Source organism: Pseudorca crassidens, chromosome 4 (assembly GCF_039906515.1).
Source record: "Pseudorca crassidens isolate mPseCra1 chromosome 4, mPseCra1.hap1, whole genome shotgun sequence".
NCBI classification, from domain to species: Eukaryota; Metazoa; Chordata; class Mammalia; order Artiodactyla; family Delphinidae; genus Pseudorca; species Pseudorca crassidens.
The window spans coordinates 85,510,249-85,533,529 of record NC_090299.1 but is presented as its reverse complement, the minus strand read 5'-3'; the positions used below and the strand labels follow the sequence as shown (position 1 = coordinate 85,533,529).

At 36.0% G+C, this 23,281-nt stretch overlaps 1 protein-coding gene and 1 long non-coding RNA gene across 5 annotated transcripts in view; one reads left to right on the top strand and one right to left on the bottom strand.

The window, feature by feature from the left end:
• Positions 1–1,412, top strand: part of TMPRSS11D (transmembrane serine protease 11D) — a 70,923-nt gene extending 69,511 nt beyond the window's left edge. For both annotated transcript variants that reach the window (XM_067736181.1, XM_067736179.1), the window contains exon 10: positions 853–1,412. In XM_067736181.1, coding sequence (XP_067592282.1) covers positions 853–1,014 — 162 coding nt within the window. In that variant the 3' untranslated portion in view covers positions 1,015–1,412. The remainder of the gene's footprint in view (positions 1–852) is intronic.
• The window catches only part of LOC137223768 (uncharacterized), a 198,501-nt gene that overhangs the window by 76,704 nt on the left and 98,516 nt on the right, over positions 1–23,281 (bottom strand). The window lies entirely within an intron of this gene.

The following is a 23,281-nucleotide window of genomic DNA, read 5'->3' as shown; positions in this document are numbered from 1 at the left end:
ACAGCATGTAAGATATCCTAATTTTTCTCCCCAAATAGATTATTACATGCACAGATATTTAGTTGGTTGGCTTATTATTATAATTTGCTGGTAAATATTTCATACGGAGTGTTTTACTCATTGCCATATAAATTTCTATTATTCACCAAAAGAATACTTTTTGATACACTGTATATCAAACACCATGCATTGTGCTATGAATAGGAAGATAAGTGAGATTTCTAAAAACTTATTCATTCAACAGACATTTTCTTAGCATTTCCTTTCGGCTAGAGGCTTAGCATATAGCAGTGTCCAGAATATGTATGCCCCCTTCCCTTATGGACCTTACAGTAAAGCCTGAAAAACAGACACTGAACAAGTATCATAAGTGCAATGAGAGTTGCAGAAATGTGCAGCTGCTACAACTAGGGGAGCTAATCCAGTGGGAGTAAGTTCAAACAGGCACACAAATGTGCACGTACAAAATAATGAAGCAGCAGTGAAAGTACCCACAGGATGTGGGAATGCAGGCAGTGAAAAACTAATCTAGCCCAAAGCTGGAAGCGGTGACCGTGGGGAGGAAAGGTGCAGGTGAGGGATGGCACCCTGAAGGAGGTGAGCCTGGAATGAGTAGCACACTGGTGGAGTCTGGAAAATATGCTTCTCATCTTCTCACAGTTGCTGAAGGAGCAACACGTGTACTTGGAAGATTTTGTTAATTTTTGCGTGACTTGGTATTTAGTATTTCAACAGGAAATGTCAGACTAACTTTACTGTTATACTGGATGTGACTTCTACTGCCATAGAAGTAAACGCAATACTTCGGCATTGTTTTCACACTTAAATAATCAATCTTTCTGTTTCCTTCAGGGGGACTCTGGTGGCCCACTAGTACAAGAAGACGCACGGCAGCTCTGGTTCCTCGTGGGGATAGTAAGCTGGGGGTATCAGTGTGCTCTGCCAGATAAGCCAGGGGTGTATACTCTAGTGACAGCCTACCGTGAATGGATACACGAACAAGCTGGGATCTAGTGCAATAAATAACATCTCTGTTGCAGAGTCTGAATGCAGTTGTGCCTGTCTAAAATTCTAAAACTTTTCAGCTGCAAAAAGAAACAAAGTGCTCTATTTTAACATTCTGTTACATAAATACTAAAGATTAAATACTATTTAACTTTTAGCTGTTAGTATGGGTTTTATATTTTCTCAAGAAAATTATATGAATGTTGCATAGTAATGTGCCGGGGGAACACTGTAAACTAGTTATAGAGGTAACAATTATACTATACTTGTGATAACATAAATGCTAGTAGTGAGAGAAACAGATACCCTGAGAGTGGAAACTAAAGGAAACTGGGAAGAGTTGGTTTGCAAAAAAAACCCAAAAAGTTAAATAGCTTAATTTCAATAAAATTATCTTAATGAAGAAACTTTTCTCTCTCTCCTTCTTTCTCTTTCTCTTTCTCCCTCTCTCCTGCCCTCCCTCCCTTAAACACACACACACACACACACACACACACACACACACATGCACACACACACCAAAAGAACACAAATAAAATTTAACATTTAATGGCACAGCAATTTATACAGTCTGAATTATGATTGTTACTGAATTTTTACGGGATTCTAGCAGAGTTAAAGTTTGCTTATGCATGATCATCTATGTGTCAGAACTTCCTCATTCTAAAAGCTAACTTATGACACCTGGGTATCAGAACAACTACATGCATTGTGATGAAAACGTCTTGTATTTCCTCATGTAAAATTGTGAAGAGACCTACACTGAAATCACTTACTTTACAGAAGTTGAAAATTTAACCAACTCTGTGAAATGTACAAATAAATCATTGGTATACCTTACTTCAAATAAACTATCTTAAAATCATTTCTCTGCCTAAATATTTACGGAAGTTATGACTTACGAAGGACAATCCAAAACAATTTATTTAACTGGTTCTCAAACAATAGAACGGCCAACTAGATTCTGAAGGCTTGGCACTTTCTGCTGCCTTATAATCAAGCTCTGTAACTAAAGCAAGCGTCCAGCTTGAAACTCCCTGGTTGCACCCTGTGAGGACAATATTAAACTGGCCATTCACAGTAAGCCTCAGGGGAGTGTGTTTGTGTATGGGTGTGTTGGTGTGTTTGTATGTGTGTGCATGTGCCTTCACATAATCATAAACATACTAGTTTATTTCTACACATTGAAAGCTATATAAAGGAACGTACTTATTTAGCAGAAAATAGAGCAAATTCAATTATTTATTGAAAATAAAATAGTAAATATTCATAGTTTTATGAAAAGATATTTGAACACCAGAAGAACACCTGTTTTAAGAGATTTTTTTTAATGTTCTGATGAGATCTGTCTTCTTGATAGCTAAGTAACTCCATGAAAGCAATTTTGAATATTTATGGAAGGCGTGGTGATTCATAAATCTTTTCAGTTCTTAAAAAAATCATTCTGGAAACTCTGGAAGAAACTTTGTAGAACCTTAATTCAGTGCCAGGAAGAGTTATTAATACGAGGGAGAATCCTTTTCATCATAGAGAAAACACACAGATGAACCAATTTTTTTAAATGGCAAACAAAGTGAATATTTGATGTTGAAACTAAATACTCCTGAGTTTAAAATAGTCAACAGAGCTAATAAAAAGGGAATTATTCAAGAAAGTTTAGAGCAAGCAATTGACTGTTTCACTCCTGGGAAGTCTTAATTACAGAGTGTAGATCATTCATTTGGCAAATTTATTGAGCCCTATATATTTCAGGCTCTCTACTATACTACTCTCTACTATACACTAATAAAACTAAGATAAACAAGACGTAGTCCCTGCCTTTAAGACACTCAATATATTGTATGACAGAAATATAATATAACGGAGGCAATGATAAAGAGTAGGATATTTATTATAGGATAACAAAAAAAGGGGGTAGTTCTAGAAGACTCAGGGAAAATATCTTACAATAATATCAAAAGTGAGTCTTCCAGACCATCAATTTGCCATGAACAATACTAATTACTGTGTGGTTAGAGAGAAGGGAGCTAAGAACTCCTAAGGTTATTTATTTAAATATGTCACAAGCTCTAATTTATACAATTCAATTCCTATTTTCCTATTTGCTAAACATTAATTTTCAAACAGAGCCAAAATACAATTTTTTATGTCCACATAATCCAAATCTCAAAATCCAGTCCATTCTGCTTCTGATCAGTTTAATTAATCTCCTTTGGGGAAAACAGATCATCCCCACTTCCCTACATTTCTAGTGATTCATTTCTGTAAGAATCAGCTGTCTTTTGAAGGAACAGTTTTCTTATCATGAGAGATAATTAAGCAGAAGCTGGATAATAACCTGAAGAAATGTTTTAGAAGATTTCTGCAATGGGTCAGGCTTAAAAGCAGATTATTTCCATGGTGATTTCCAGACTAAGATTCTACCCATGATAAGCAAATAGTTTTGAGGGAGCATAACATCTGAGAAAAAGAAGAATTTCAGCATATTAGGATATCTGTTTGTTTAATCTGGTTCACAACCATGAAACAAATCATCAAGAGCAAAGAAATCAAACTGATCAAAATTCAAATTAAGCAGAAAACCATTCTGGAGAAAAAGAGAACTGAATGAAATGAGAAATTAATTCAAAAAGCAGACAGAGCTCAGGCATTTTCCTACCTCCAATCATACAACTTAGACTGAAATTACTTATGCAATAAAAATCTGTTGATATAGTATTAATAAAGGTTTTCTCCCTGCAAAATTCATCCATCTAACCATTCATTTTTTTACCCGTTCATTTGTTTATCAATAGCTTTTGAGCACTGACAATTTGCCAGGCACTATTGTAGGCTAGCCAAGTCAACTTCAAGGAAAGAACAAGAAAGGCAGAGGAAGAAGCAAGTGTAAAAGTCCTGAGGTGACTACAAGTTTGTGGGTTTGAGGAACAGTAAGAAGTCAATGCGGCTAGAGCAAAACTAATATAAGAGAGACTAGTGTTTGAAGAGGTTGAAGAAATAACCGTGGGGGCCATCTAAAGAAGTTTTGATTTTATTCTAAATGTGGAGGCAAAATTCTGAAGGGAAATTATATGATCAATTTTCTATTTTCTAAAGATTAAACTGGTGAAACCAAGGTTAATCATCAGTTAGATCCATTAAACCTGTAACCTGCCTTCACTAATCAAGCTCCCTTTAATTGTTACTACAAAAACGTGCATGCCCTCCAAGTGGCATGTAACCTTAAACAATAAGATGTTTGCCCAAGTTGTGTCCAGTTCAAGCTCCAGCCAATTAAGACTGGTTGGGACCACTGACCCTCCAACTGCGCATGCCTGAATGACCACTTGGTAACTTTTTAATGTCAGAGGGCTAGGTGTTCTCGCACCCTCAGAACATGCCAACCCCACCATTTTCTGACCATGAGTTCTGTGAAGAAGCCTGTAGCTTAGTTACACTTGTGCAGCACCATGATTACCTCACCTTTTTCTTATTTCCAATCATCTTTCCCCATGCTCCCCACACCTCAGACCACCCTGCTTCTTTATCCCATAAATATCCCAAGCCTCTCCCTCCTCCCTTTGGGGAGGCCGATTTGAGATTTTGTTCTCCCATCTCCTCACTTGGCTGTCTCATGAATATGAAACAGTCCCCCTAAAGCTGAGTTCCTCTGCTGAGTTTATGATTAACCTCTCTATCCAAAACTTGTTCCCTTTTTTGCCCCATACCTGTTCCCCCTCAAGATTGAGAAGTATCAAAGAAAACGGGGGATTGACACTGAGAAGGACCCTATGGGGTCCTCCTAGCACAAAAGTCTTACCATGTCCCCTCTGTTTCTTGCTCATAGGCCTTCCCTGATTTCCAAAGAGCAGATTCAAACAGTTACTAATTAGGGAGGTTAGGGAATACAGAAACAAAGAAAAGCAGCGAAGAGAAAACTGTGCAGTGATAAAGTAGAATACTAGTTCCTCCTCAAAGTATATACACAACAATCTGATACTTTTCTTTGAGTTCCTTGACAGGAACTAAAGCCCTCACCCAGGTGGAGGTTGGTAACTTCAGGCTGAGCATAAGCACATTGACCCCAGACCACTTAGAACCAGAAGGCTGATGACTGAGATTCATGGACCACCACCCTGCTACCTTACCACCAACCAATCATGCATCCTGCAGCCCTCCCCCTAAGTTTGTCTTTAAAAATTCTTCCCAGAGCTTCCCTGGTGGTGCAGTGGTTGAGAATCTGCCTGCTAATGCAGGGGACGTGGGTTCGAGCCCTGGTCTGGGAGGATCCCACATGCCGTGGAGCAACTAGGCCCATGAGCCACAACTACTGAGCCTGCGTGTCTGGAGCCTGTGCTCCACAACAAGAGAGGCCGTGATAGTGAGAGGCCCACGCACCGCGATGAAGAGTGGCCCCCGCTTGCCACAACTAGAGAAAGCCCTCACACAGAAACAAAGATGCAGCACAGCAAAAATAAATAAATTTAAAAAAAAAATTCTTCCCAGAAGACTATTGGGGAATTTGGGTGTTTGGGGCATGAGCCTCCCATACTCCTTGCTTGGCCCTTGCAATAAACCTTTCTCTGCCTCAAATTCCAATGTGTCAGCTTGTTTGGTCTCACTGTGCATCAGGCACACAAACTTGAGTTCAACAACAAATACACCCTTTCTCTGCTGCAACCCTCTGCAGTCTCAACGTTTGACTTGCTGTGCATCAGGCAAATGAACTTGGTTTGGTAACACTGGCTACCCTAAAGAGAAAGAGCTACAAGAGGACAAAAGAAGGGAGATGAGTCAGAAGACTAATGCAGTAATCCAGGGAAAAGATGGGACTGACTTGGATTAAGGAGCTAACAAGATGGTGAAGATGGTGACAAATAGTGGAATTCAGAAAATATTTGTAGGGAGAAACAATAGGAATTTCTAATAGACTAGATTTAGGGACTGAGGGAAAGGAAGAGATCTAGGTTGACTCAAATTTTGGGCCTGAACCACTGAGATAGGAAATTTGGGAGGAGCAAGTTTGGGGTGTGGAGAAACTATAACAGTTTCTTTCTGAATCTGTTACGTTTGAAATTTGCAAGCAATAAGGTGAGGTAAACAACTATGAACGCACATCTGTAGCTCAGGGGAGGGATTGAGACCTGAAATATCTATCTGATGGCATTTACAATTTCAGGGAAGTAGGAGACAAAAGCCATATTGGATGACTAGAAGAGGGAGTGGGAAATGTAGCTTTTAGAAAATATAAGGAAATATCTTAATGATCAAGATATATTTTGATATCTAAAGAAGATGAGTGATTTTAGTATCAGAACAAAACGGGATTTAAAGGAAAGTTAAATTTGATTTTATTAAAATTAAGAACTTTCTATTCAAAAGACACTATTAAAGAATAAAAAGGTAAAATGAGAGTGAGAAGATATTTGCAATACACATGACAAATACCTTGTATCTAGAATGTGTAGGGAATGTGTACAGATCAAAAGGAAAAAGATAACTCAATAGAAAAATGGACAAATGATTGGAACAGGCATATCAGAACAAAAGAGAAATTTAAATGGCCAATAAATGTAAGACAAGGGGCTCAAGCTTATTAGAAATAAGGAAATGTAAAATAAAGCCACTGTAATATATCACAACTACACACTTACCAATGGATAAAAATGGAAAGTCTGAGGATATCAAGCACTGGTAAGGATGGGAGAGTGTAAATTGCTTTAACTTGGGAAAAAAAATTGGCATTATCAAATAAAGGATATCATATGCATATCCTATGATCTAGCAATTCTACTCCAAAGTGAATACTCTAGAAATGGGTGCACATGTGCAGGAATATTCAAAGCAGCATTATTCTTCATAGCCAAACAGTGGAACAACCAAATGTCCATCAACAATAAAATGAATAAATAAATCTTGTTATATTCATACAATGGAATACAATACAGCAACAAAAATGAATGGACTAGAGTCACACCTAACAACAAGGCTGAACTTTAAAAAACACAAAGTTAAACAAAAGAAGCCAGTCACTAAAGAATGCATACTATACTATTTGTTTAAAGGTCTACATTGTTTAGGAATTCATTCTTACTCATTAAAAGCTATTTTTTTAAAAAAGCAAGTAATTTATTACCAAAAAATACAAGACAATATTTACCTTTAGAGGAGAAAGGTGGAATTGTAATCACAAAGGGAAAGGCTGGTTTGTTAGTAAACTTCAATGGATATATGCTTTATAGCAAGCCATTAAGTTGTACGTTTATGTTTTACATGCTTTCCCGTATGTGTATTGTTTCTCACATCTCTGATGCAGAACATCTGTGGGCATTCCAAACATGGTGAGGGGAAGCAATCTATAATTCTCAGGTCATTCAGGAAAGAATCTTTGAAGGAAATATATGAAACTCTTTTTTTAAGGTATATATCATGACAGCAGAAAAAAAGCATTTTCTTTCTGTTCATGATCCACACTAATCTTTTAAAACTTGTTTTTATTTGAATTTTAAAGATCTAGCAGGATCGCCTATTAGTGTTAACATTGTTACTATACTTAAACATTTCTAATGTGCATGGTACTATTCAAATATTCGATTCTATTTCTTCCACAATTAGTTAATTTTCCTAAACTATAAGTTTTTGAGGGTAAAATAAAAAGATACATAAAATCCCATTTTTCAACAAGAGGCCAGATCAAATGATTCAGAGTTAAATTATTCATGTTAAATGATTCAGGTTAAATAATTGTACTTGAAATAATAAAAATGGTTTAATAAAAGGTTGTGCGTTTTGTTTGTTTGTAAACAGAAGATTTCTTGAACATTTCAAACAGCTTGTACTAATACACCCCTTCCTTAAAATCTCACCGAACTCCTTATTATAATAAAAATGTTCTTCTGTTGTGGGCCTTAACTCTTAAAAGAGTGGACAATCCCAGCGACTTGATACATCCTCTGAACTCCCCCTAACCACTGCCTCCAATAAAACTCCCTTGATGGAAGGAAAGAAAACTAAAGCTTCCATACATATCAATGCAATGAAAGCAGATGCTGAGAGGAAAGGTACAAAAGGTACTGGTAAAATCTTCTGGGTTTCAAGTGAGTCAGCCAGAAGTAGTGTTCTATTACAGTTTTTAAACTACTGTAGCTTTTTCTGAATTTTTAAACTTCCTTTCTAGTTCTAATGCTGTCCTAACTCAACACCTCTCATACTCATATGGGCCACTTGAAAAAAACCCTGCTTTTTGCTCCTTTTGTGATGATTTTATGCATCCTCACAGGGTAATTTCACTGACATTTTGTCGTCCTGAACAGGCTTAGGATGCAACCTTGTTTCTTTTCAACCTTAAATATATCACCTTCTCTCTACTTTTCACAGAGCAATTTTATGAGAAAGATATAAATTTGAATGAACTGTCAAAATCATAAGCAATAAAAATAGGATTATAAAGAACTCATCAACACTAGCTCCAAAGATATTTATACCACACACTTGGACGAATTAAAAAAATAAAACACTTTAAAATTATCCTACAGATGTTAAGATCTATATAATTATATTATTCCGGTTAAAAAAAAGAAATCTCCATTTGGTTTGTAGCACTTATCAGAACAAGAAAACTTTCTTCTTCTAAAACTCTGAAGATTTTTACAATCCCTTCTCTAGAACTTTTCTCTATAGAAGACTTGTCAAGCATGTCTTATATAAATCTACTGTAACTTCATTATTTTTCCAAACCTGTCTCAGGAAACATCAATTGCAAAATGAAATGCCCTTAACTTTAGGGCAACACTTACCCATGGTGTCGCCGGCAAAGCCCACTGGGGTCCCTGGGAAAAATTCGATGGAACCTAGGTGATAAGGTCTACTTTCTTTTGTGCTTAGTCTAGTTTCACTTGTCTATAGAAGCTGCGTGCAGAAGTCTTGCACCTAACACGCTGGGTTAGCACTCCCAGCATAGAAACGCCGTGCCGGACACTTCGGCGGCTGTATGCAGAAGCACCACACACAACACGCCAGTCCAAGATGGCGGCAGAGGTCTGTCTTTATAGCGGCTGCGCCCGCCCGGCACTGTGATCTGGGCGTGAGCAGCACAGCTCCGCCCACCTCGCGAGAACTGCGCCCACCTGAGAGAACTCTGCCAGCTTATGAGAATCCTATAAAGCAGCCCTGATGCCGGCCTGTCAGGGAGAACCGTTTACTCTAGAGCTGCAGCTCGAAACTCTCTGTTCTTGGATCCTAGAATAGCGCTTTCCTTTGCTTCTGAACCAAACTCCGTCTCATTATGTTGGTAAGACATCGGTCAGGAGGACCCTTGTTGGGGCCTGACTCCAAAGGGTCAGTAGCAATGGCGTGAGATTGAAACGAAGACTTCCTTTCTAGATACCCAGATGTAAGTGTGACTTTCATTTCTCTGTAGGTTCATATAATCTGTTAGATAAATGCCAGCTTAGAGATATAATTGTAGGGCTCAACTCAAGGCAAATTTTAAGGAAATTAGAATAACTCTTGCAGAGAAGGACCCCTCTAATTAGAGGGATTCTTCTACCCTGACTCAAAAATAAGATTTTTTTTATTATACTCTTCTAAAATACGTTCTTAAATTTTAAAACTAAAATTGAAAATTTTTAAATAATAATTTAAAATTGGACCAAATAAACAGGCTCATAAATGAGACAAAGAAAAAGGAGGAATAAGAGATAGAGGGCCTATAGTCTATGACAATATTCTCCAGGATAATGTTTGCCTCAAGCAGACTTGATATCCAACACTTAAAATATTTACTAATATGTGAGTATATATTTCAAATTACATACATATGGAAAAGTTTAATAGGATCCTACATTTTGACATATTGGATTTTAATTGTTCAAATAAGTTTTTAACATTTAAGAAAGCAAGATGTGTGTATGTATATTTACAGGTTAGGTTTCTTATAGAACTCAATAATAGTGAATGATATAATCATTGGGACTGAGGAAACAAAAATATATAGCAATTAACCTTATGACCAGTTTATGTCACAGGTTTCTCATGAGATTTACACAATCACACAGCAGATGTACACAGACTTTCCACAAAATTCTTTTCAATAGACTCTCAACCACTGAGCCACCAGGGAAGCCCCAAGTACTTTTTAAAGATTGAAATATCTTTATGTTTTATCCTTTGTGATTTTTCAAACTTTCCCTTCATTAAATGTCTGTTTGAAAACTAGACAGAAAAGTGCATAACATGTATTTTATACTTATTTTTAAAAGAGATCCAGTTTAAAGCAGAAACTAACACACCATTGTAAAGCAATTATACTCCAATAAAGATGTTTTTTTTAAAAAAAAGAGAGAGATCCATTTTAAAATTTCACCTGAAATGTTAAAAATGGCTATACATGGGGGCTTCCCTGGTAGCGCAGTGGTTGAGAGTCCGCCTGCCAATGCAGGGGACATGGGTTCGTGCCCCGGTCCGGGAAGATCCCACATGCCGTGGAGGGGCTGGGCCCGTGAGCCATGGCCGCTGAGCCTGCGCGTCTTGAGCCTGTGCTCTGCAACGGGAGAGGCCACAACAGTGAGAGACCCGCGTACTCCAAAAAAAACAAAAAATGGCTATACATGAATAAGTCATAATTTTTTTTAATATACACTTTACAGGAATGTATTGTGTAAACGTTATAATAATGGAAAAGAATGAAAAGCTTTAAAAAAAAATCAGTGACTGGTAATAATATCAATTTTCACTTTCTCATATTCTCTTCCAGTTCTCATCCAAATATATGTATAATTTTACATTTTGGTTCCCAAACTGGCCCCTGTACACAGAAGGAAAGGACAGACTGAAGCAAGAGGCAGACCACCTCAGACTGGTAGGTGGCAATTTTAGTAAACAAGAGAACTCACACTCCAGGCTTGTCTTGGGTGGCCACAAGAAGAGCAAATCTCCACTCCTGTCCACCAAAATCTTTAAAGTTTACAGTATTTAGAGGCCTTAACTGAGCTCAGTCACATATACAGTCCAGATGATCTCAGCAACACATTGCTCTCTCAAGGCTGCGTCCTTGAAAATGGCTCCCACTATGGGAATAGTGGGAAGAACACACATCCCAAGGACAGGAGAGGGGCGAGGAGCCTCCAGTTGCCCAGGTCCAGCTTGTGAGTCAGCTGGCAGTCATGTCCTTTCCATGACCTCCTCCAACAATACAGAACAATTTTGTATTCTGCCTTATTCACTTTATATTTTATCTTTAACATTAGTTTATGCTGTTTCATGATAATTATCAAAAGGTTTTAGGTTTTCACTTACTTTATATGTCAATGTGTCCATTAATATTTACTTAAAAATTAGTTTTTAAATAATTCTCATCTAAATCCAATGATTGATTAGTTGATTTTTAATGATAGCTTTTAAAGTGGACACTTAGATTTATAATAATAAAAAAAGAGATACTTTTTGAAAGTGTTCTAGTGTACATCATCACAAATGTTAGATATATAGAGAAGACACTTTCAAACACATAAAATTATGGCATTTAAAAAGAAACTTAGAGTTGTAACTTCCATATAGCCCCTTTCTATGGAATCTTTCTTATATATAATTTTTTAAAGCTATGACCCTATGTTTTTCCTTGATACTCATTGCTTAAAAACTAATGCTTTTATGAAAACCCCCATTTTTTGCTTTTTAAAAAATTTTTAGTGAAGTATAGCTGCTGTACAATATTATATAAGTTACAGGTGTACAATATAGTGATTCACAGTTTTTTAATTAATTTTTATTGGAGTATGGTTGCTTTACATATTCACAATTTTTAAAAAGATTATACTCCATTTATAGTTACTATAAAATATTGGCTATATTTTCTGTGTTGTACAATATATCCTTGCAGCTTATTTTACACATAATAGTTTTTACCTCTTAATCCCCTACCCCTGAATTGCCCCTCCCCCCTTTCCTCTCCTCGTTGATAACCACTAGTTTGTTCTCTAATCTGTGAGTCTAATTCTTTTTTGTTATATCCACTAGTTTTTTTTTGTTTGTTTTTGTTTGTTTTTTTTTTTGGCGGTACGCGGGCCTCTCACTGTTGTGGCCTCTCCTGTTGCGGAGCACAGGCTCCGGACGCGCAGGCTCAGTGGCTCTGGCTCACGGACCTAGCCGCTCCGCGGCACGTGGGATCTTCCCGGACCAGGACACGAACCCATGTCCCCTGCATCGGCAGGCGGACTCTCAACCACTGTGCCACCAGGGAAGCCCTGTTGTATTTTTTATATTCCACATGTAGGTGATATCATACAGTATTTATCTTTCCCTGTCTGACTTATTTCACTTAGCATAATACCCTCCAAATCCATCCATGTTGTTGTAAATGGCAAAATTTCATTCTTTTTTACGGCTGAGTAGTGTTCCATTGTATATACATACCCCATCTTCTTTATCCATGCATCTGTTGATGGATACTTAGGTTGCTTCCATATCTTGACAGTTGTAAATAATGCTACTATGAACATTGGGGTGCATGAATCTTTTCAAATTAGTGTGAAAACCCCTTTTAGTATAACTTAAAATCTGCCTTTTAAAGCTCATACTCAAACGTGCTTCTTTAGCTGGTATGATATTTTCTTGCCATAAACTCAAGTATACCCCCCAGAAAAGTAATTTTCTTAATTATTTCTCTTTCAAACTCCCATTCTGCCTAATGACTGCAGCTGTACACTCTATTTCTGGTAGATTTAGCCAATTCAGGCTTTTCTTAGGCAGTCTGGGGTTTTCTCAAGTGAGTTACCATACTCCTCCCTGTTCTCTAAGTTCCAGGTGACCCAGCTTACATAGTATCAAAGCACTGGGTTGAGGGGGCTGATCTACAGTCATAATCTGTCCAGACTGTCACCTCACTGGCGCAATCTACAGGTCAGTCAGCTTTCTCACACGTTCATTTCTACACAGTGCTTAGAAGCATAGAATAAATAGACTATTATCCCCCACTCTTCTCAGTCACCATCACACTCATCAAGCCTACCTCAGGATCTCACTGCCTCAATACACTGTGAAGTCTCTCTATTCAAGGGCTTAAGCACCATGATGGCACAAAGAACTCAGGAAGGTGCAAGATCCCATGACTTTATGAACTTCAAATGATTAAGCAGTATATTTTGAGAAGCTCACATGGAAAAAGTAGGGACTGACCTAATCTTAAGGGATGAATAGATTTACATAGACAAGTGAGTAAGAAGAGCATACTAGATATTTTGAAGAAAAGTACAAAAGCCTAGCCTAGAATGCTCAAATAAATATAATTAAAGTAGAAATTGTTAAAGAATGCAAATGTTTCTGATCCAGGTCCTGTTAATAATTGATACGAGAACCACCGTTATGGTTTTTCATTCTGATACAAATATCATTACTCTGATGACCTTTACCTTTACATGTTTGGGAGGAAAAAAAGAGGGGAAGCGCAGTTTAGAACAATGATTCTACTTGACCGTATAAGTTTGAATCTCTTTAACAAAGACTGTTACCCAAGGAAGCCTTCTCTCCCAGCATAACTGGATTTTCCCTTACTACGGGTCCCTGGCCTCTGGCAAATTCATTTTCTTCCAAGTGGCTAAACATTAGAATGTGTCAAATCTAGTCTCCACAGCACTATCTAAACTTGCTGCTAAGAACAAGAATGCTATCTAAAAATTTGAAAAATTACTGGTTAAACCCATGTATACTTTTAATAAAAAATCAACACCCTTTGGGTTTCAGGGAATGAAAAATTCTTTGATGAGTGCTAGTATTAGGGTAGCAGTAAAAATTTCAGGGAGGAATTCAGAAAGGATGATATGAGTCAAAGGAGACAAGTGTTATGTGTTGGAGAGCATTCAGATTCTGGTGGAGGGTGATAACTTGGAGAGCCATTGGTCTTCCACCAAAAAGCAATAAACTGCCACACTCTAGGGAATAAGAAGGGCAGCTGCTCTCTTTAGATTCACAAAATGCAAAACTAAATAAAGGCTGACTGTCCTTCTCAAACCATGTAAACATTGTTTCCTCAGTCACAACAACTGAGAGTTTTAACCTGGGTCATATGATTATTATTTATGGAACAGCATATATACAGCTCATGTTTTACTAATGTACAAATAGGAAATTCTTAGAAAGTACTTTGAAGATGAAAAGTTGTATGAGTGCTAAGTATTATCATTACACCATTATCATAAAACACATAAAAGTCACAGTATCTTGTAAGCTAAATGGGTGGAGAATGACTGTGCTGCACAGCACTCGGGGAGATGATGGCAAAGGGACAACCTCTGTGGAGAGAGCAGGCATGGACACCACCACAGAACAGGTGGGCTTAATGGGCTGGGCAGCAGGAGGGCTTGCCCTTGCTCCTCAGGGAAATTTTCTGAAGGGACCAAATTCATTGAAGTAGCTTCATTTGTATTTTATAGTCTCAAAAAATGAACTTTATATGGAAGAAGGAACAATGTATATTCTAAATAAAAGAAAAATAAAAATGATTGATAAAATTTAATCATTAGAGTCTGTTTTGCTTGTTAGTTTTTGTGAGAAATATTTCCATCACAATTAAAACATTCATGAGAAGTATATGTATAAATTGCTGAAATTTCTGAAGTAAAATTGGGGCATTCTACTTTTTAAAAGATAATTTCACTTTGAAAATTGAAAGAACACAAGATAGTTATATGTATCTATTCTTGATGTGTGTTGATACAGAGACATTAATATTTATGTTTATAATATGCTATTTTACCTATAGGAAGTGGTACATAAAAGTTTAGGTGTTAATGTTAATCATTGAAACATCACAGTGCTTCACTGCTATACATTTTTACTGGTGTGATTTAATATTTCAGTTGGAAACAAGAACAAAAAAAATTTATTTCTTTCCATTAGCAGTGCCACATGCTTAGATAGCAACTGGCCCGAAAGTTAAAGAAATGTGCTGACTGGTTCCATGGCACACAGATGGACAAATAATTTTTGACTCTTAAGCTAATCAAATTAGCACACAAAGATAAATGTTCACGTACAAATTATGGTCCTTCCTGTCACTCCAAAATGCACACCTTGATAGACACATTGGGCCTGACCCATGTTTTTAACAATTTTTAAACAACTATTCTGGTTTTGATCTTGCCAACATCTAGATTCTAGGTGAACAGTTTAATATTGGGCAGAATATAACTTATTCAATAATCAGTCACTTTATACATTCACATAAATATTTAACTATAAGAGTACCCCTGAAATCTTTTCCATTAAATGGTGACTGTTAATCCCTATGATTTAATTAACAAAAATTCTAGTAAAAAATGTTTGGCCTTGTCTCTAATTAATGTGTTTTATTTCCATGTCAACTTGCTCAGTTCGTTAGGCTTCATAAATGATATATGAGAAATAATATATAGACAGACCCTGATTTCATACATTCAAGGAAATAATTTTTATGTAAAACCCATCAGCAAGCCACACTTTCTAAAACTGCTAAATCAATCTCAATATCATTATTACACCTTACCATTATTACATCTTACCTTTATCACACCTGAATGGCTTCAAGATACACTTGGTGAATAAATAAAACTTTGGAAAATTAAGGCATGTTGCAGAAATAAAAACAGGTTTTTCTATTCCTCATGTCAACTCCCACCTAAGACCCAATTTCTGTTGAATAAGTAGTCTATTTTTCAACTGACAATCACATAATAACACTTTGAGAAAGTGGAATTTAAATGTCTCACATTGTTCTTAGAGAATAAAGAATCTGGATATTTACAAAGTTTAATTTTTCTTTTCAATTTAGGGATACACACACACACACACACACACACACAGCACTCACACAGAGGATAACTACTTTCCAAATCAATAAAATCCTTTGTAAGTAGGAAGAACATCTGCATCTTTGAAAACTCAGGTGAGAATGACAGAAATACACACTTAGTTCATTTGCCTTTAGAATTAAGTTTTATTCACTAACCATAATTTTGCATTTGTGAATCAAGATAGTTAAGTCACTGTAGTGATCTTAGATTTTGGCTGTAAGCTAAGTAAGAGTTGCAAGTTAGAGTGCCCTATATGATTTACTTTTCCTTCAGGAGACCAGGAAAGAATCCTAATCCAAATTGAACCCTAACCCTAAATATGCTGCTGATAACCAAAGGAGAAATCTCTACCTAGAATGTTTGTCTTCCCTAGATTTGAAAGGTTCTAAAGAGAAAATATTGTCCTACAATTTCCACTTTTTTTAAATAAGGAAACAGGAATGGGTGATTTGCAAAATCCCTGCCATCTCCAAAGGGCCATGCATCTCTCATTTTAGGAAATTTACACTGAAGAGAAGTTTGAAGTCAAACAATCTCCCTAGTAAACAAGTTGTTGTTTACAAGAATCACTTTTTTGTCACCTTATAGACAAATAAGGAGAAACAATAAATTAAATGTATCTGAATCTATAGGTTAAACTGTTGTAAAATTGACAATATAAATTTTTTTTGATCTACAAAAGCAGCATCTTTATATAGCTCAATCTGTTAGAAAAACACAGTTGAGATAAATAGAAAATATACTCCAAGTATTTGCCACATCAAATTTCACACTCCATTTATCACATTTTCATTGAAGTTTATTCCATGGCAAGCTGTATTGAAGAAAACATAGAGATATATACCTTTGGGTATGGAAGAGGTTGCTTTAGTATAATATACTAATCTACAAGAATTTAAGTTATGAGGGTTTTACCATATCATTTAGTCTTTTCTTTTTCCAAAAACTTTATATTATACACTGTTCTAGATTCAGTAAGTGAATTGGTCCAATTGAAAAGTGTTTTCCTCTAAACTTTTACATAGTGAGGTGTCCTTTAGGGTTTTTTTATTTTATTATAGATCAAAAGAGTTCATGAACATCATACTTCCATGGAAATATTGAGATATTAATTTTTATGTGCAGGATGCAAACATAACTTTGACAAACAATATTTAAATAGTCAAAGTCAGTTTTCTTTTTAAGTAAAAGGAAATTTCTAAAAAGCTTAAGATTTGGAAATGTATCTGCTCTGGGGATCTAGTAAATATTTCTTCAGGGAATATTACCTTTCAGGGAATGACTGTTAACTAAAAACTAAATTTTCTGATAGATATTTGACTCTGTTTGCAAATAAAATCAAACTAACATTAAGTGTTTTTAAACCAATCAACATTTAGCATAGTCATTTCAGTGAAATGTTGATATATATATCAGATACATTTTTCACACACACAAACATACAAGCATACCTGGAATATTGTATGTATGGGTATATACTATATAAAATATATAATATAAATAAAATATGTATATTATGTTAGTAATATAAATATGAAATATTTATATTAATATATATAAACCAAACATAAAATACAAAAATATGTTATGGACTGAACTGTGTCCCCTCAAAATTCATATATTGAAGTCCTGACCTAATACCTCAAAATGTGATTGTATTTGGAGATAGGGTCTCCAAAGACACCTTAGGTTATGAGGAGGTCATTAGGTGGGCCCTAATCCAATGTAACTTGTGTCTTTATAAGAAGAGGAAACTAGGACACAGACATGTATAAAGAGAAGACTATGTATAGACATAAGGAGAAAAATTCATCTATAAGCCAAAGAGAGAGGCCTCAGAAGAAACCAAATCTGCTGAAACCTTGATCTCAGACTTCTAGCCTCCAGATGACTTCTGAAGGCTGTTTTGATTAAAGCATTAAAAAGGCAGACTTGAGTCCTAAAATACTCATAGTTACTTTAAAGCTAAATAGCCTAAATATACCAGTAAAAGACATATATTAACAGAATGGATTGAAAAACATAATCCAGTCATATGTTGTCTACAAGAAACTCACTTCAAATATAACAATATAGGCAGATTAACTGTAAAAGAATGGCAAAAAGGCCTATCATGTAATATTATTTAAAACATTACTCAAAGGAAAGCAGGAGTGGCTAAATTAATATCAGATAAAGAAGTAGACTTCAGAGCAAAGAAAATTACCAGAATGGGACATTGTATAATGATAAAAGAGTCAATCAACCAAGACGACATACCAACCCTAAAAGTGTATGTACCAAACAGAGAAGCAAAATATGTGAAGAAAAGAAACTGAAAGGAGAAATTCAAAAGTCAAAATTACAGTTGTAGACTTCAACACCTCTCTCTCAATTGTTGAATATCTATGCAGAAAAACAAGATATAGAATAAACAATGCCAACATCAACAGGAGCTAGTCGACATTCATAGAAAACTCCAACAACAGCAGGACACATTCTTTTTAAGGACCCATAGAACATATGCCAAGATATATTCAGTGCCATAAAACAAACCTCAACAAATTTAAAAGAATTTAAAAATCATATATAGCGTGTCTTTCAACCACAGTGGGGTTCAACTAGAAGTCAATAAGGAAAAGGAGTATCTCAAAACACTTGGAAACTCAACAACACATTTCTAAGTAATCCAGAACTCGAAGAGAAATTCTAAAAGGGTGTTTTAAAAATACATGGAATGAAAATGAAAATAAAACACATGAAATTTGTACGACACAGCTAAAACAGTGGTGAGATGGAAATTTATAGCATTAAAAGCATGCATTAGAAAAGAGAAAAAGTCTCAAATCAATAATTTAGGCTCCCAGGGAGCTTCCCTGGTGATGTATTGTTTAACAATCCACCTGCCAATGCAGGGGATGTGGGTCTGAGCCCTTGTCCAGGAAGATCCCACATGCCACGGAGCAACTAAGCCCGTGCACCACAACTACTGAGCCTGCGCTCTAGAGCCCACGAGCCACAACTACTGAGCCCACATGCTGCAGCTACTGAAGCCTGCACACCTAGAGCCCGTGCTTCACAAGAGAAGCCACTGCAATGAGAAGCCCACACACCGCAACTAAGAGTAGCCCCCACTCCCCGCAACTAGAGAAAGCCCGTGTGCAGCAATGAAGACCCAACGCAGCCAAAAATAAACAAAATAAATAAATTTTTTATAATAATAATTTAAGTTCCCACTGCAAGAACTTAGAAAAAGAAGAGTAAAGGAAACCCAAAGCAAGCAGAAAGATGGAAATAACAAAGATAAGCACAGAAATTAATGAGATGAAAAAAGAAAACAATGGTTCTTAGAAAAAAATCAATAAAATTAGCAAATCTCTGGAAAACTGACAAAGGAAAAGAAGAAAAAACACAAATTACCAATATCAGGAATGAAACGGCATATAGGTACATGTAGACATCAAAAGGATAAGGGAATACTACCAACAACTCTACACACATAAATTTGACAATTTAGACAAAATGGACCAATTCTTTGAAAAACACAAACTATCCCAACTCAAACAATATGAAATAAATCATTGGAATAGACTCATAGTTATTAAGGAAATTGAAATTGCAATTTAAAAACACACACACACACAAAATCCAGTGAGGTTTATGCCAGAGGTGCAAGGCTGGTTCAATATTTTTTTTAAAAGCAATGTAATCCACCATATTAACAAACTAAAGTAGAAACGTTACATATCATTGGATGTAAAAAGGTATTTGACAAGATTCAACACTGTTTCATGACAAAAACTCTAGGGAAAATAGGAATAGAGAGAAACTCTCAACTTGAAAAAAAATCTACAAAAAACTTAAAATAATGGTGAAAGACTAAATGCTGTCCCACTAATATCCGGCACAAGACAAAAATGTCCACTCTCATGACTTTTTTTTTATTTTTGCAGTACACGGGCCTCTCACTGCTGTGGCCTCTCCCGTTGCGGAGCACAGGCTCCGGACGCACAGCCTCAGGAGCCATGGCTTATGGGCCCAGCCACTCCGTGGCATGTGGGATCTTCCCGGACCGGGAGCATGAACCCGTGTCCCCTGCATCGGCAGGCGGACTCTCAACCACTGCACCACCAGGGAAGCCCATGACTCTTATTTAACATAGTGATGAAGTTCTGGTCAGAGCAATCAGATAAGTAAAGAAAATTAAAAGCTTACAGATTGGATAGTAAGAAATAAAACTGAGCCTATTTGCCAATAGGACCAATAGGACATGATTGTCTACATAGAAAATCCCAAGGAATCTGAAAAAAAATAAAAGGCTACTTCCTAGAACTAAAAAGTGAGCCCAACAAGTCACAGGATGCAAGATAAACTGCAAAAATTAATCGTATTTCTATATAATAGCAATGAACAATGGACTTCTAAATCAAAACATAATACTATTTACAATTGCTTAAAAAAAAGAGCGAGAGAAAGAACTTAAGTGTAAATCTAACAAAATATTTATAGGATTTGTATGCTTAAAACTGCACAACACTGATGAAAGAAATCAAAGACGAGCTAATTAAATGGAAAGACATGCTATGTGGATTAGAAGACTCAGCATAGTAAAGATGTTAATTATCTCCAAATTGATATAGTGTTTTACAGCAAAGCCTATCAAAATCAAAGCAAGATTTTTATTTAGATATACACAAGATTATCTAAAGTTTATGTGGAAAAGCAAAGAAACTAGAAAGCTAAAAAAATTTTCACAAAGAAGATAGTGTGGGAGGAATAGTTCTACCTGATTTTAAGACTTACTATATAACTACAGTAATGGAGATTGTGTGGTATTGGAGGAAAAAAAGACACATAGATCAATGGAACAGAAGAGAACTCAGAAATAGACCCATATAAATATGCCCAACTGATTTTTTGACCAGAATACAAAAGCAATACAATGGAGGAAAGATAGACTTTTCAGCAAATGGGGCTGGAGCAACTAGCAATCCGAAGGAACAAATTAACCTCAACCTAAGTTTCTTACCTCATGTAAAAATTAATTCTAAATGGATCATAGCATAAAATGTACAAAATTTTTATGAAAAAATATAAGACAATCTAGGTCAAGGCAGACTTCTTAGATTTGACACCAAAAGTGTCGTCCATGAGAGAAAAATTTGAGAAATTCGCCTTCATCAAAATTAAAAACTTTTGCTTTGTGAAAAGACTGTTAGGAAGGTGAAAAGACAAGCTACAAACTGGGGGGGAATTATTTGCAAAACACAGATTCTACAAAGGACTAGTATCTAGAATATACAAAGAATTCTCAAAACTCAACAGTTAAAAAGAACAATCCAATTATTAAACAGACAAAAGATATAAACAGACATTTCAGAGGATAGGCATATAACAAATTAGCACACATGTAAAGATGTTCAACACCATTAGTCAATGCAAATTAAAACTACGGGGTACCTCTCTATACCTATCAAAATTGTTAAAATTAAAAATCATGATAAATGTTGACATGGATGCAGAGGAACTGGATCACTTATGCATTGCTGGTGGAAATATAAAATGTTGCATCCACTCTGGAAAACAGTTTGGAAGTTTCTTAAAATTTAAACATACAACTACCATATGTCTCAGCAATTACACCTCCAGACATTTATTCCAAACAAATGAGGACATGTTTGTGCAAAAACATCTATGTATATAGCACCTTTATTCCTAACAGCCAAGAAGTGGAGATAGTCCAGATGTCCTTCAGTGAGTAAATGATTAAACAAACTATAGTACATCTATACTATGACTTACTTCTTAACATAACTGTTTTAAAAAAGAACTATTGATACATGCAACAACCTGAATGAATTGACAAAGAATTTTGCTGAGTGAAAAAGCAAAATCCAAAAAGGTTTCATATTTATATAACATTCTTGAAATTATAGAAAAGGAGAACAAATTAGTGGTTACCAGGGTTAAGGAGGGCAATGGTACTGGAGGCAAGTGAATGTGACTATAAAAAAGGGCAACATGAAGAACGCTTGTGATGGAAATCTTGGTATCTTAGTTTCTTGGTTAGTTTTCTTGGCTGTATCAATGTAAATATCCTGGTTATGATATCATATATAGTTTTGCAATTTGTTACCATTGGGGGAAACTGGGTAAAATATATGAGGGATCTCTCTGTATTATTTCTTATTACTGCATGAGAGTCTAATTGTCACAAAATGTTAATTTTTTTTTAATTTATTTATTTTTGGCTGTGTTGGATCTTCGCTGCTGCACACAGGCTTTCTCTAGGGGCAGCGAGCAGGGGCTACTTTTCGTTGCAGTGCGAGGGCTTGTTGTGGTGGCCTCTCCTGTTGCAGAGCATGGGCTCTAGGCACGCGGGCTTCAGTAGTTGTGGCATGCAGGCTCAGTAGCTGTGGCTTGCAGGCTCTAGAGTGCAGGCTCAGTAGCTGTGGCACACAGGATTAGTTGCTCTGCAGCATGTGGGATCTTCCCAAACCAGGGATCCAACTGGTGTCCCCTGCATTGGCAGGCAGATTCTTAACCACTGTGCCACCAGGGAAGTCCACAACATTTTAATTTAAAATATTTGAAAAATATACAAACTTCTCTTAGTAGAACATTCTGACACAACTGACCCAGTACTTTCAATAAGTCAATGTCACAAAAAAATTAAAAAGGAAAGCAGAGTATGAAAGGTATTCTAGATTAAAAGAGACATAAGAGAAATAATAACCAAATGCAATGTGAGGGTTTTGATCTGATTTGTGTTCAACAACAACAACAAAATTTGTAAAAGACATTTTGAGGACATTTTAAGTACAAAAAGGGATGTTTGAATATGAACTTGGTATTAGAGTATATTAAAGAATTATTGCTAATTTCATTAGAGATGATCATTTTTTAAATGCCCTTATTTTTTAGATGGAAAAAATCTAAAATGATTTTTCCATTGTGAATATCATAAGGCAATTATTTTCCTGGAACTATTTTTAAATGCTTCAGAAAAATAGATGAAATCTTGCAAAATGTTCAACTTTTAAATCTATGTGATTGATAAACAAAAGTTTATTAAGCTATTTTCTCTACTTTTATGTATATTTAAAATTTTCCATAATAAAATAAAATTTCTCTTGATCCCATTTCCTTCACCATGTATATATTCCCATTTCTTTACACCCCTTTTTCAGCAAAATCTTTGAAAGAGTGGTCAGTGGTCACTGTCTCTAGCTCCTCTACTTCCATTCTCTTTCAAACCATCTCTAACCATTCTCATGCCCCTTCCACTCCTAAAATTTCTTGCATCAAGGTCACCAATTACCTCCATAATGCTAATCCAATGATCAATTTTCAGTGCTCATTTGCTCATCTTGTTTATGAGCCATCAGCAACATCTGACACAGTTGATCCCCTTCACAAATCTTGGTACCCTTCTATGGGCTCCCAGGACACCACTTTTTCTTGGTTTTCCTCCTACCCTCACTGGTTGCTTC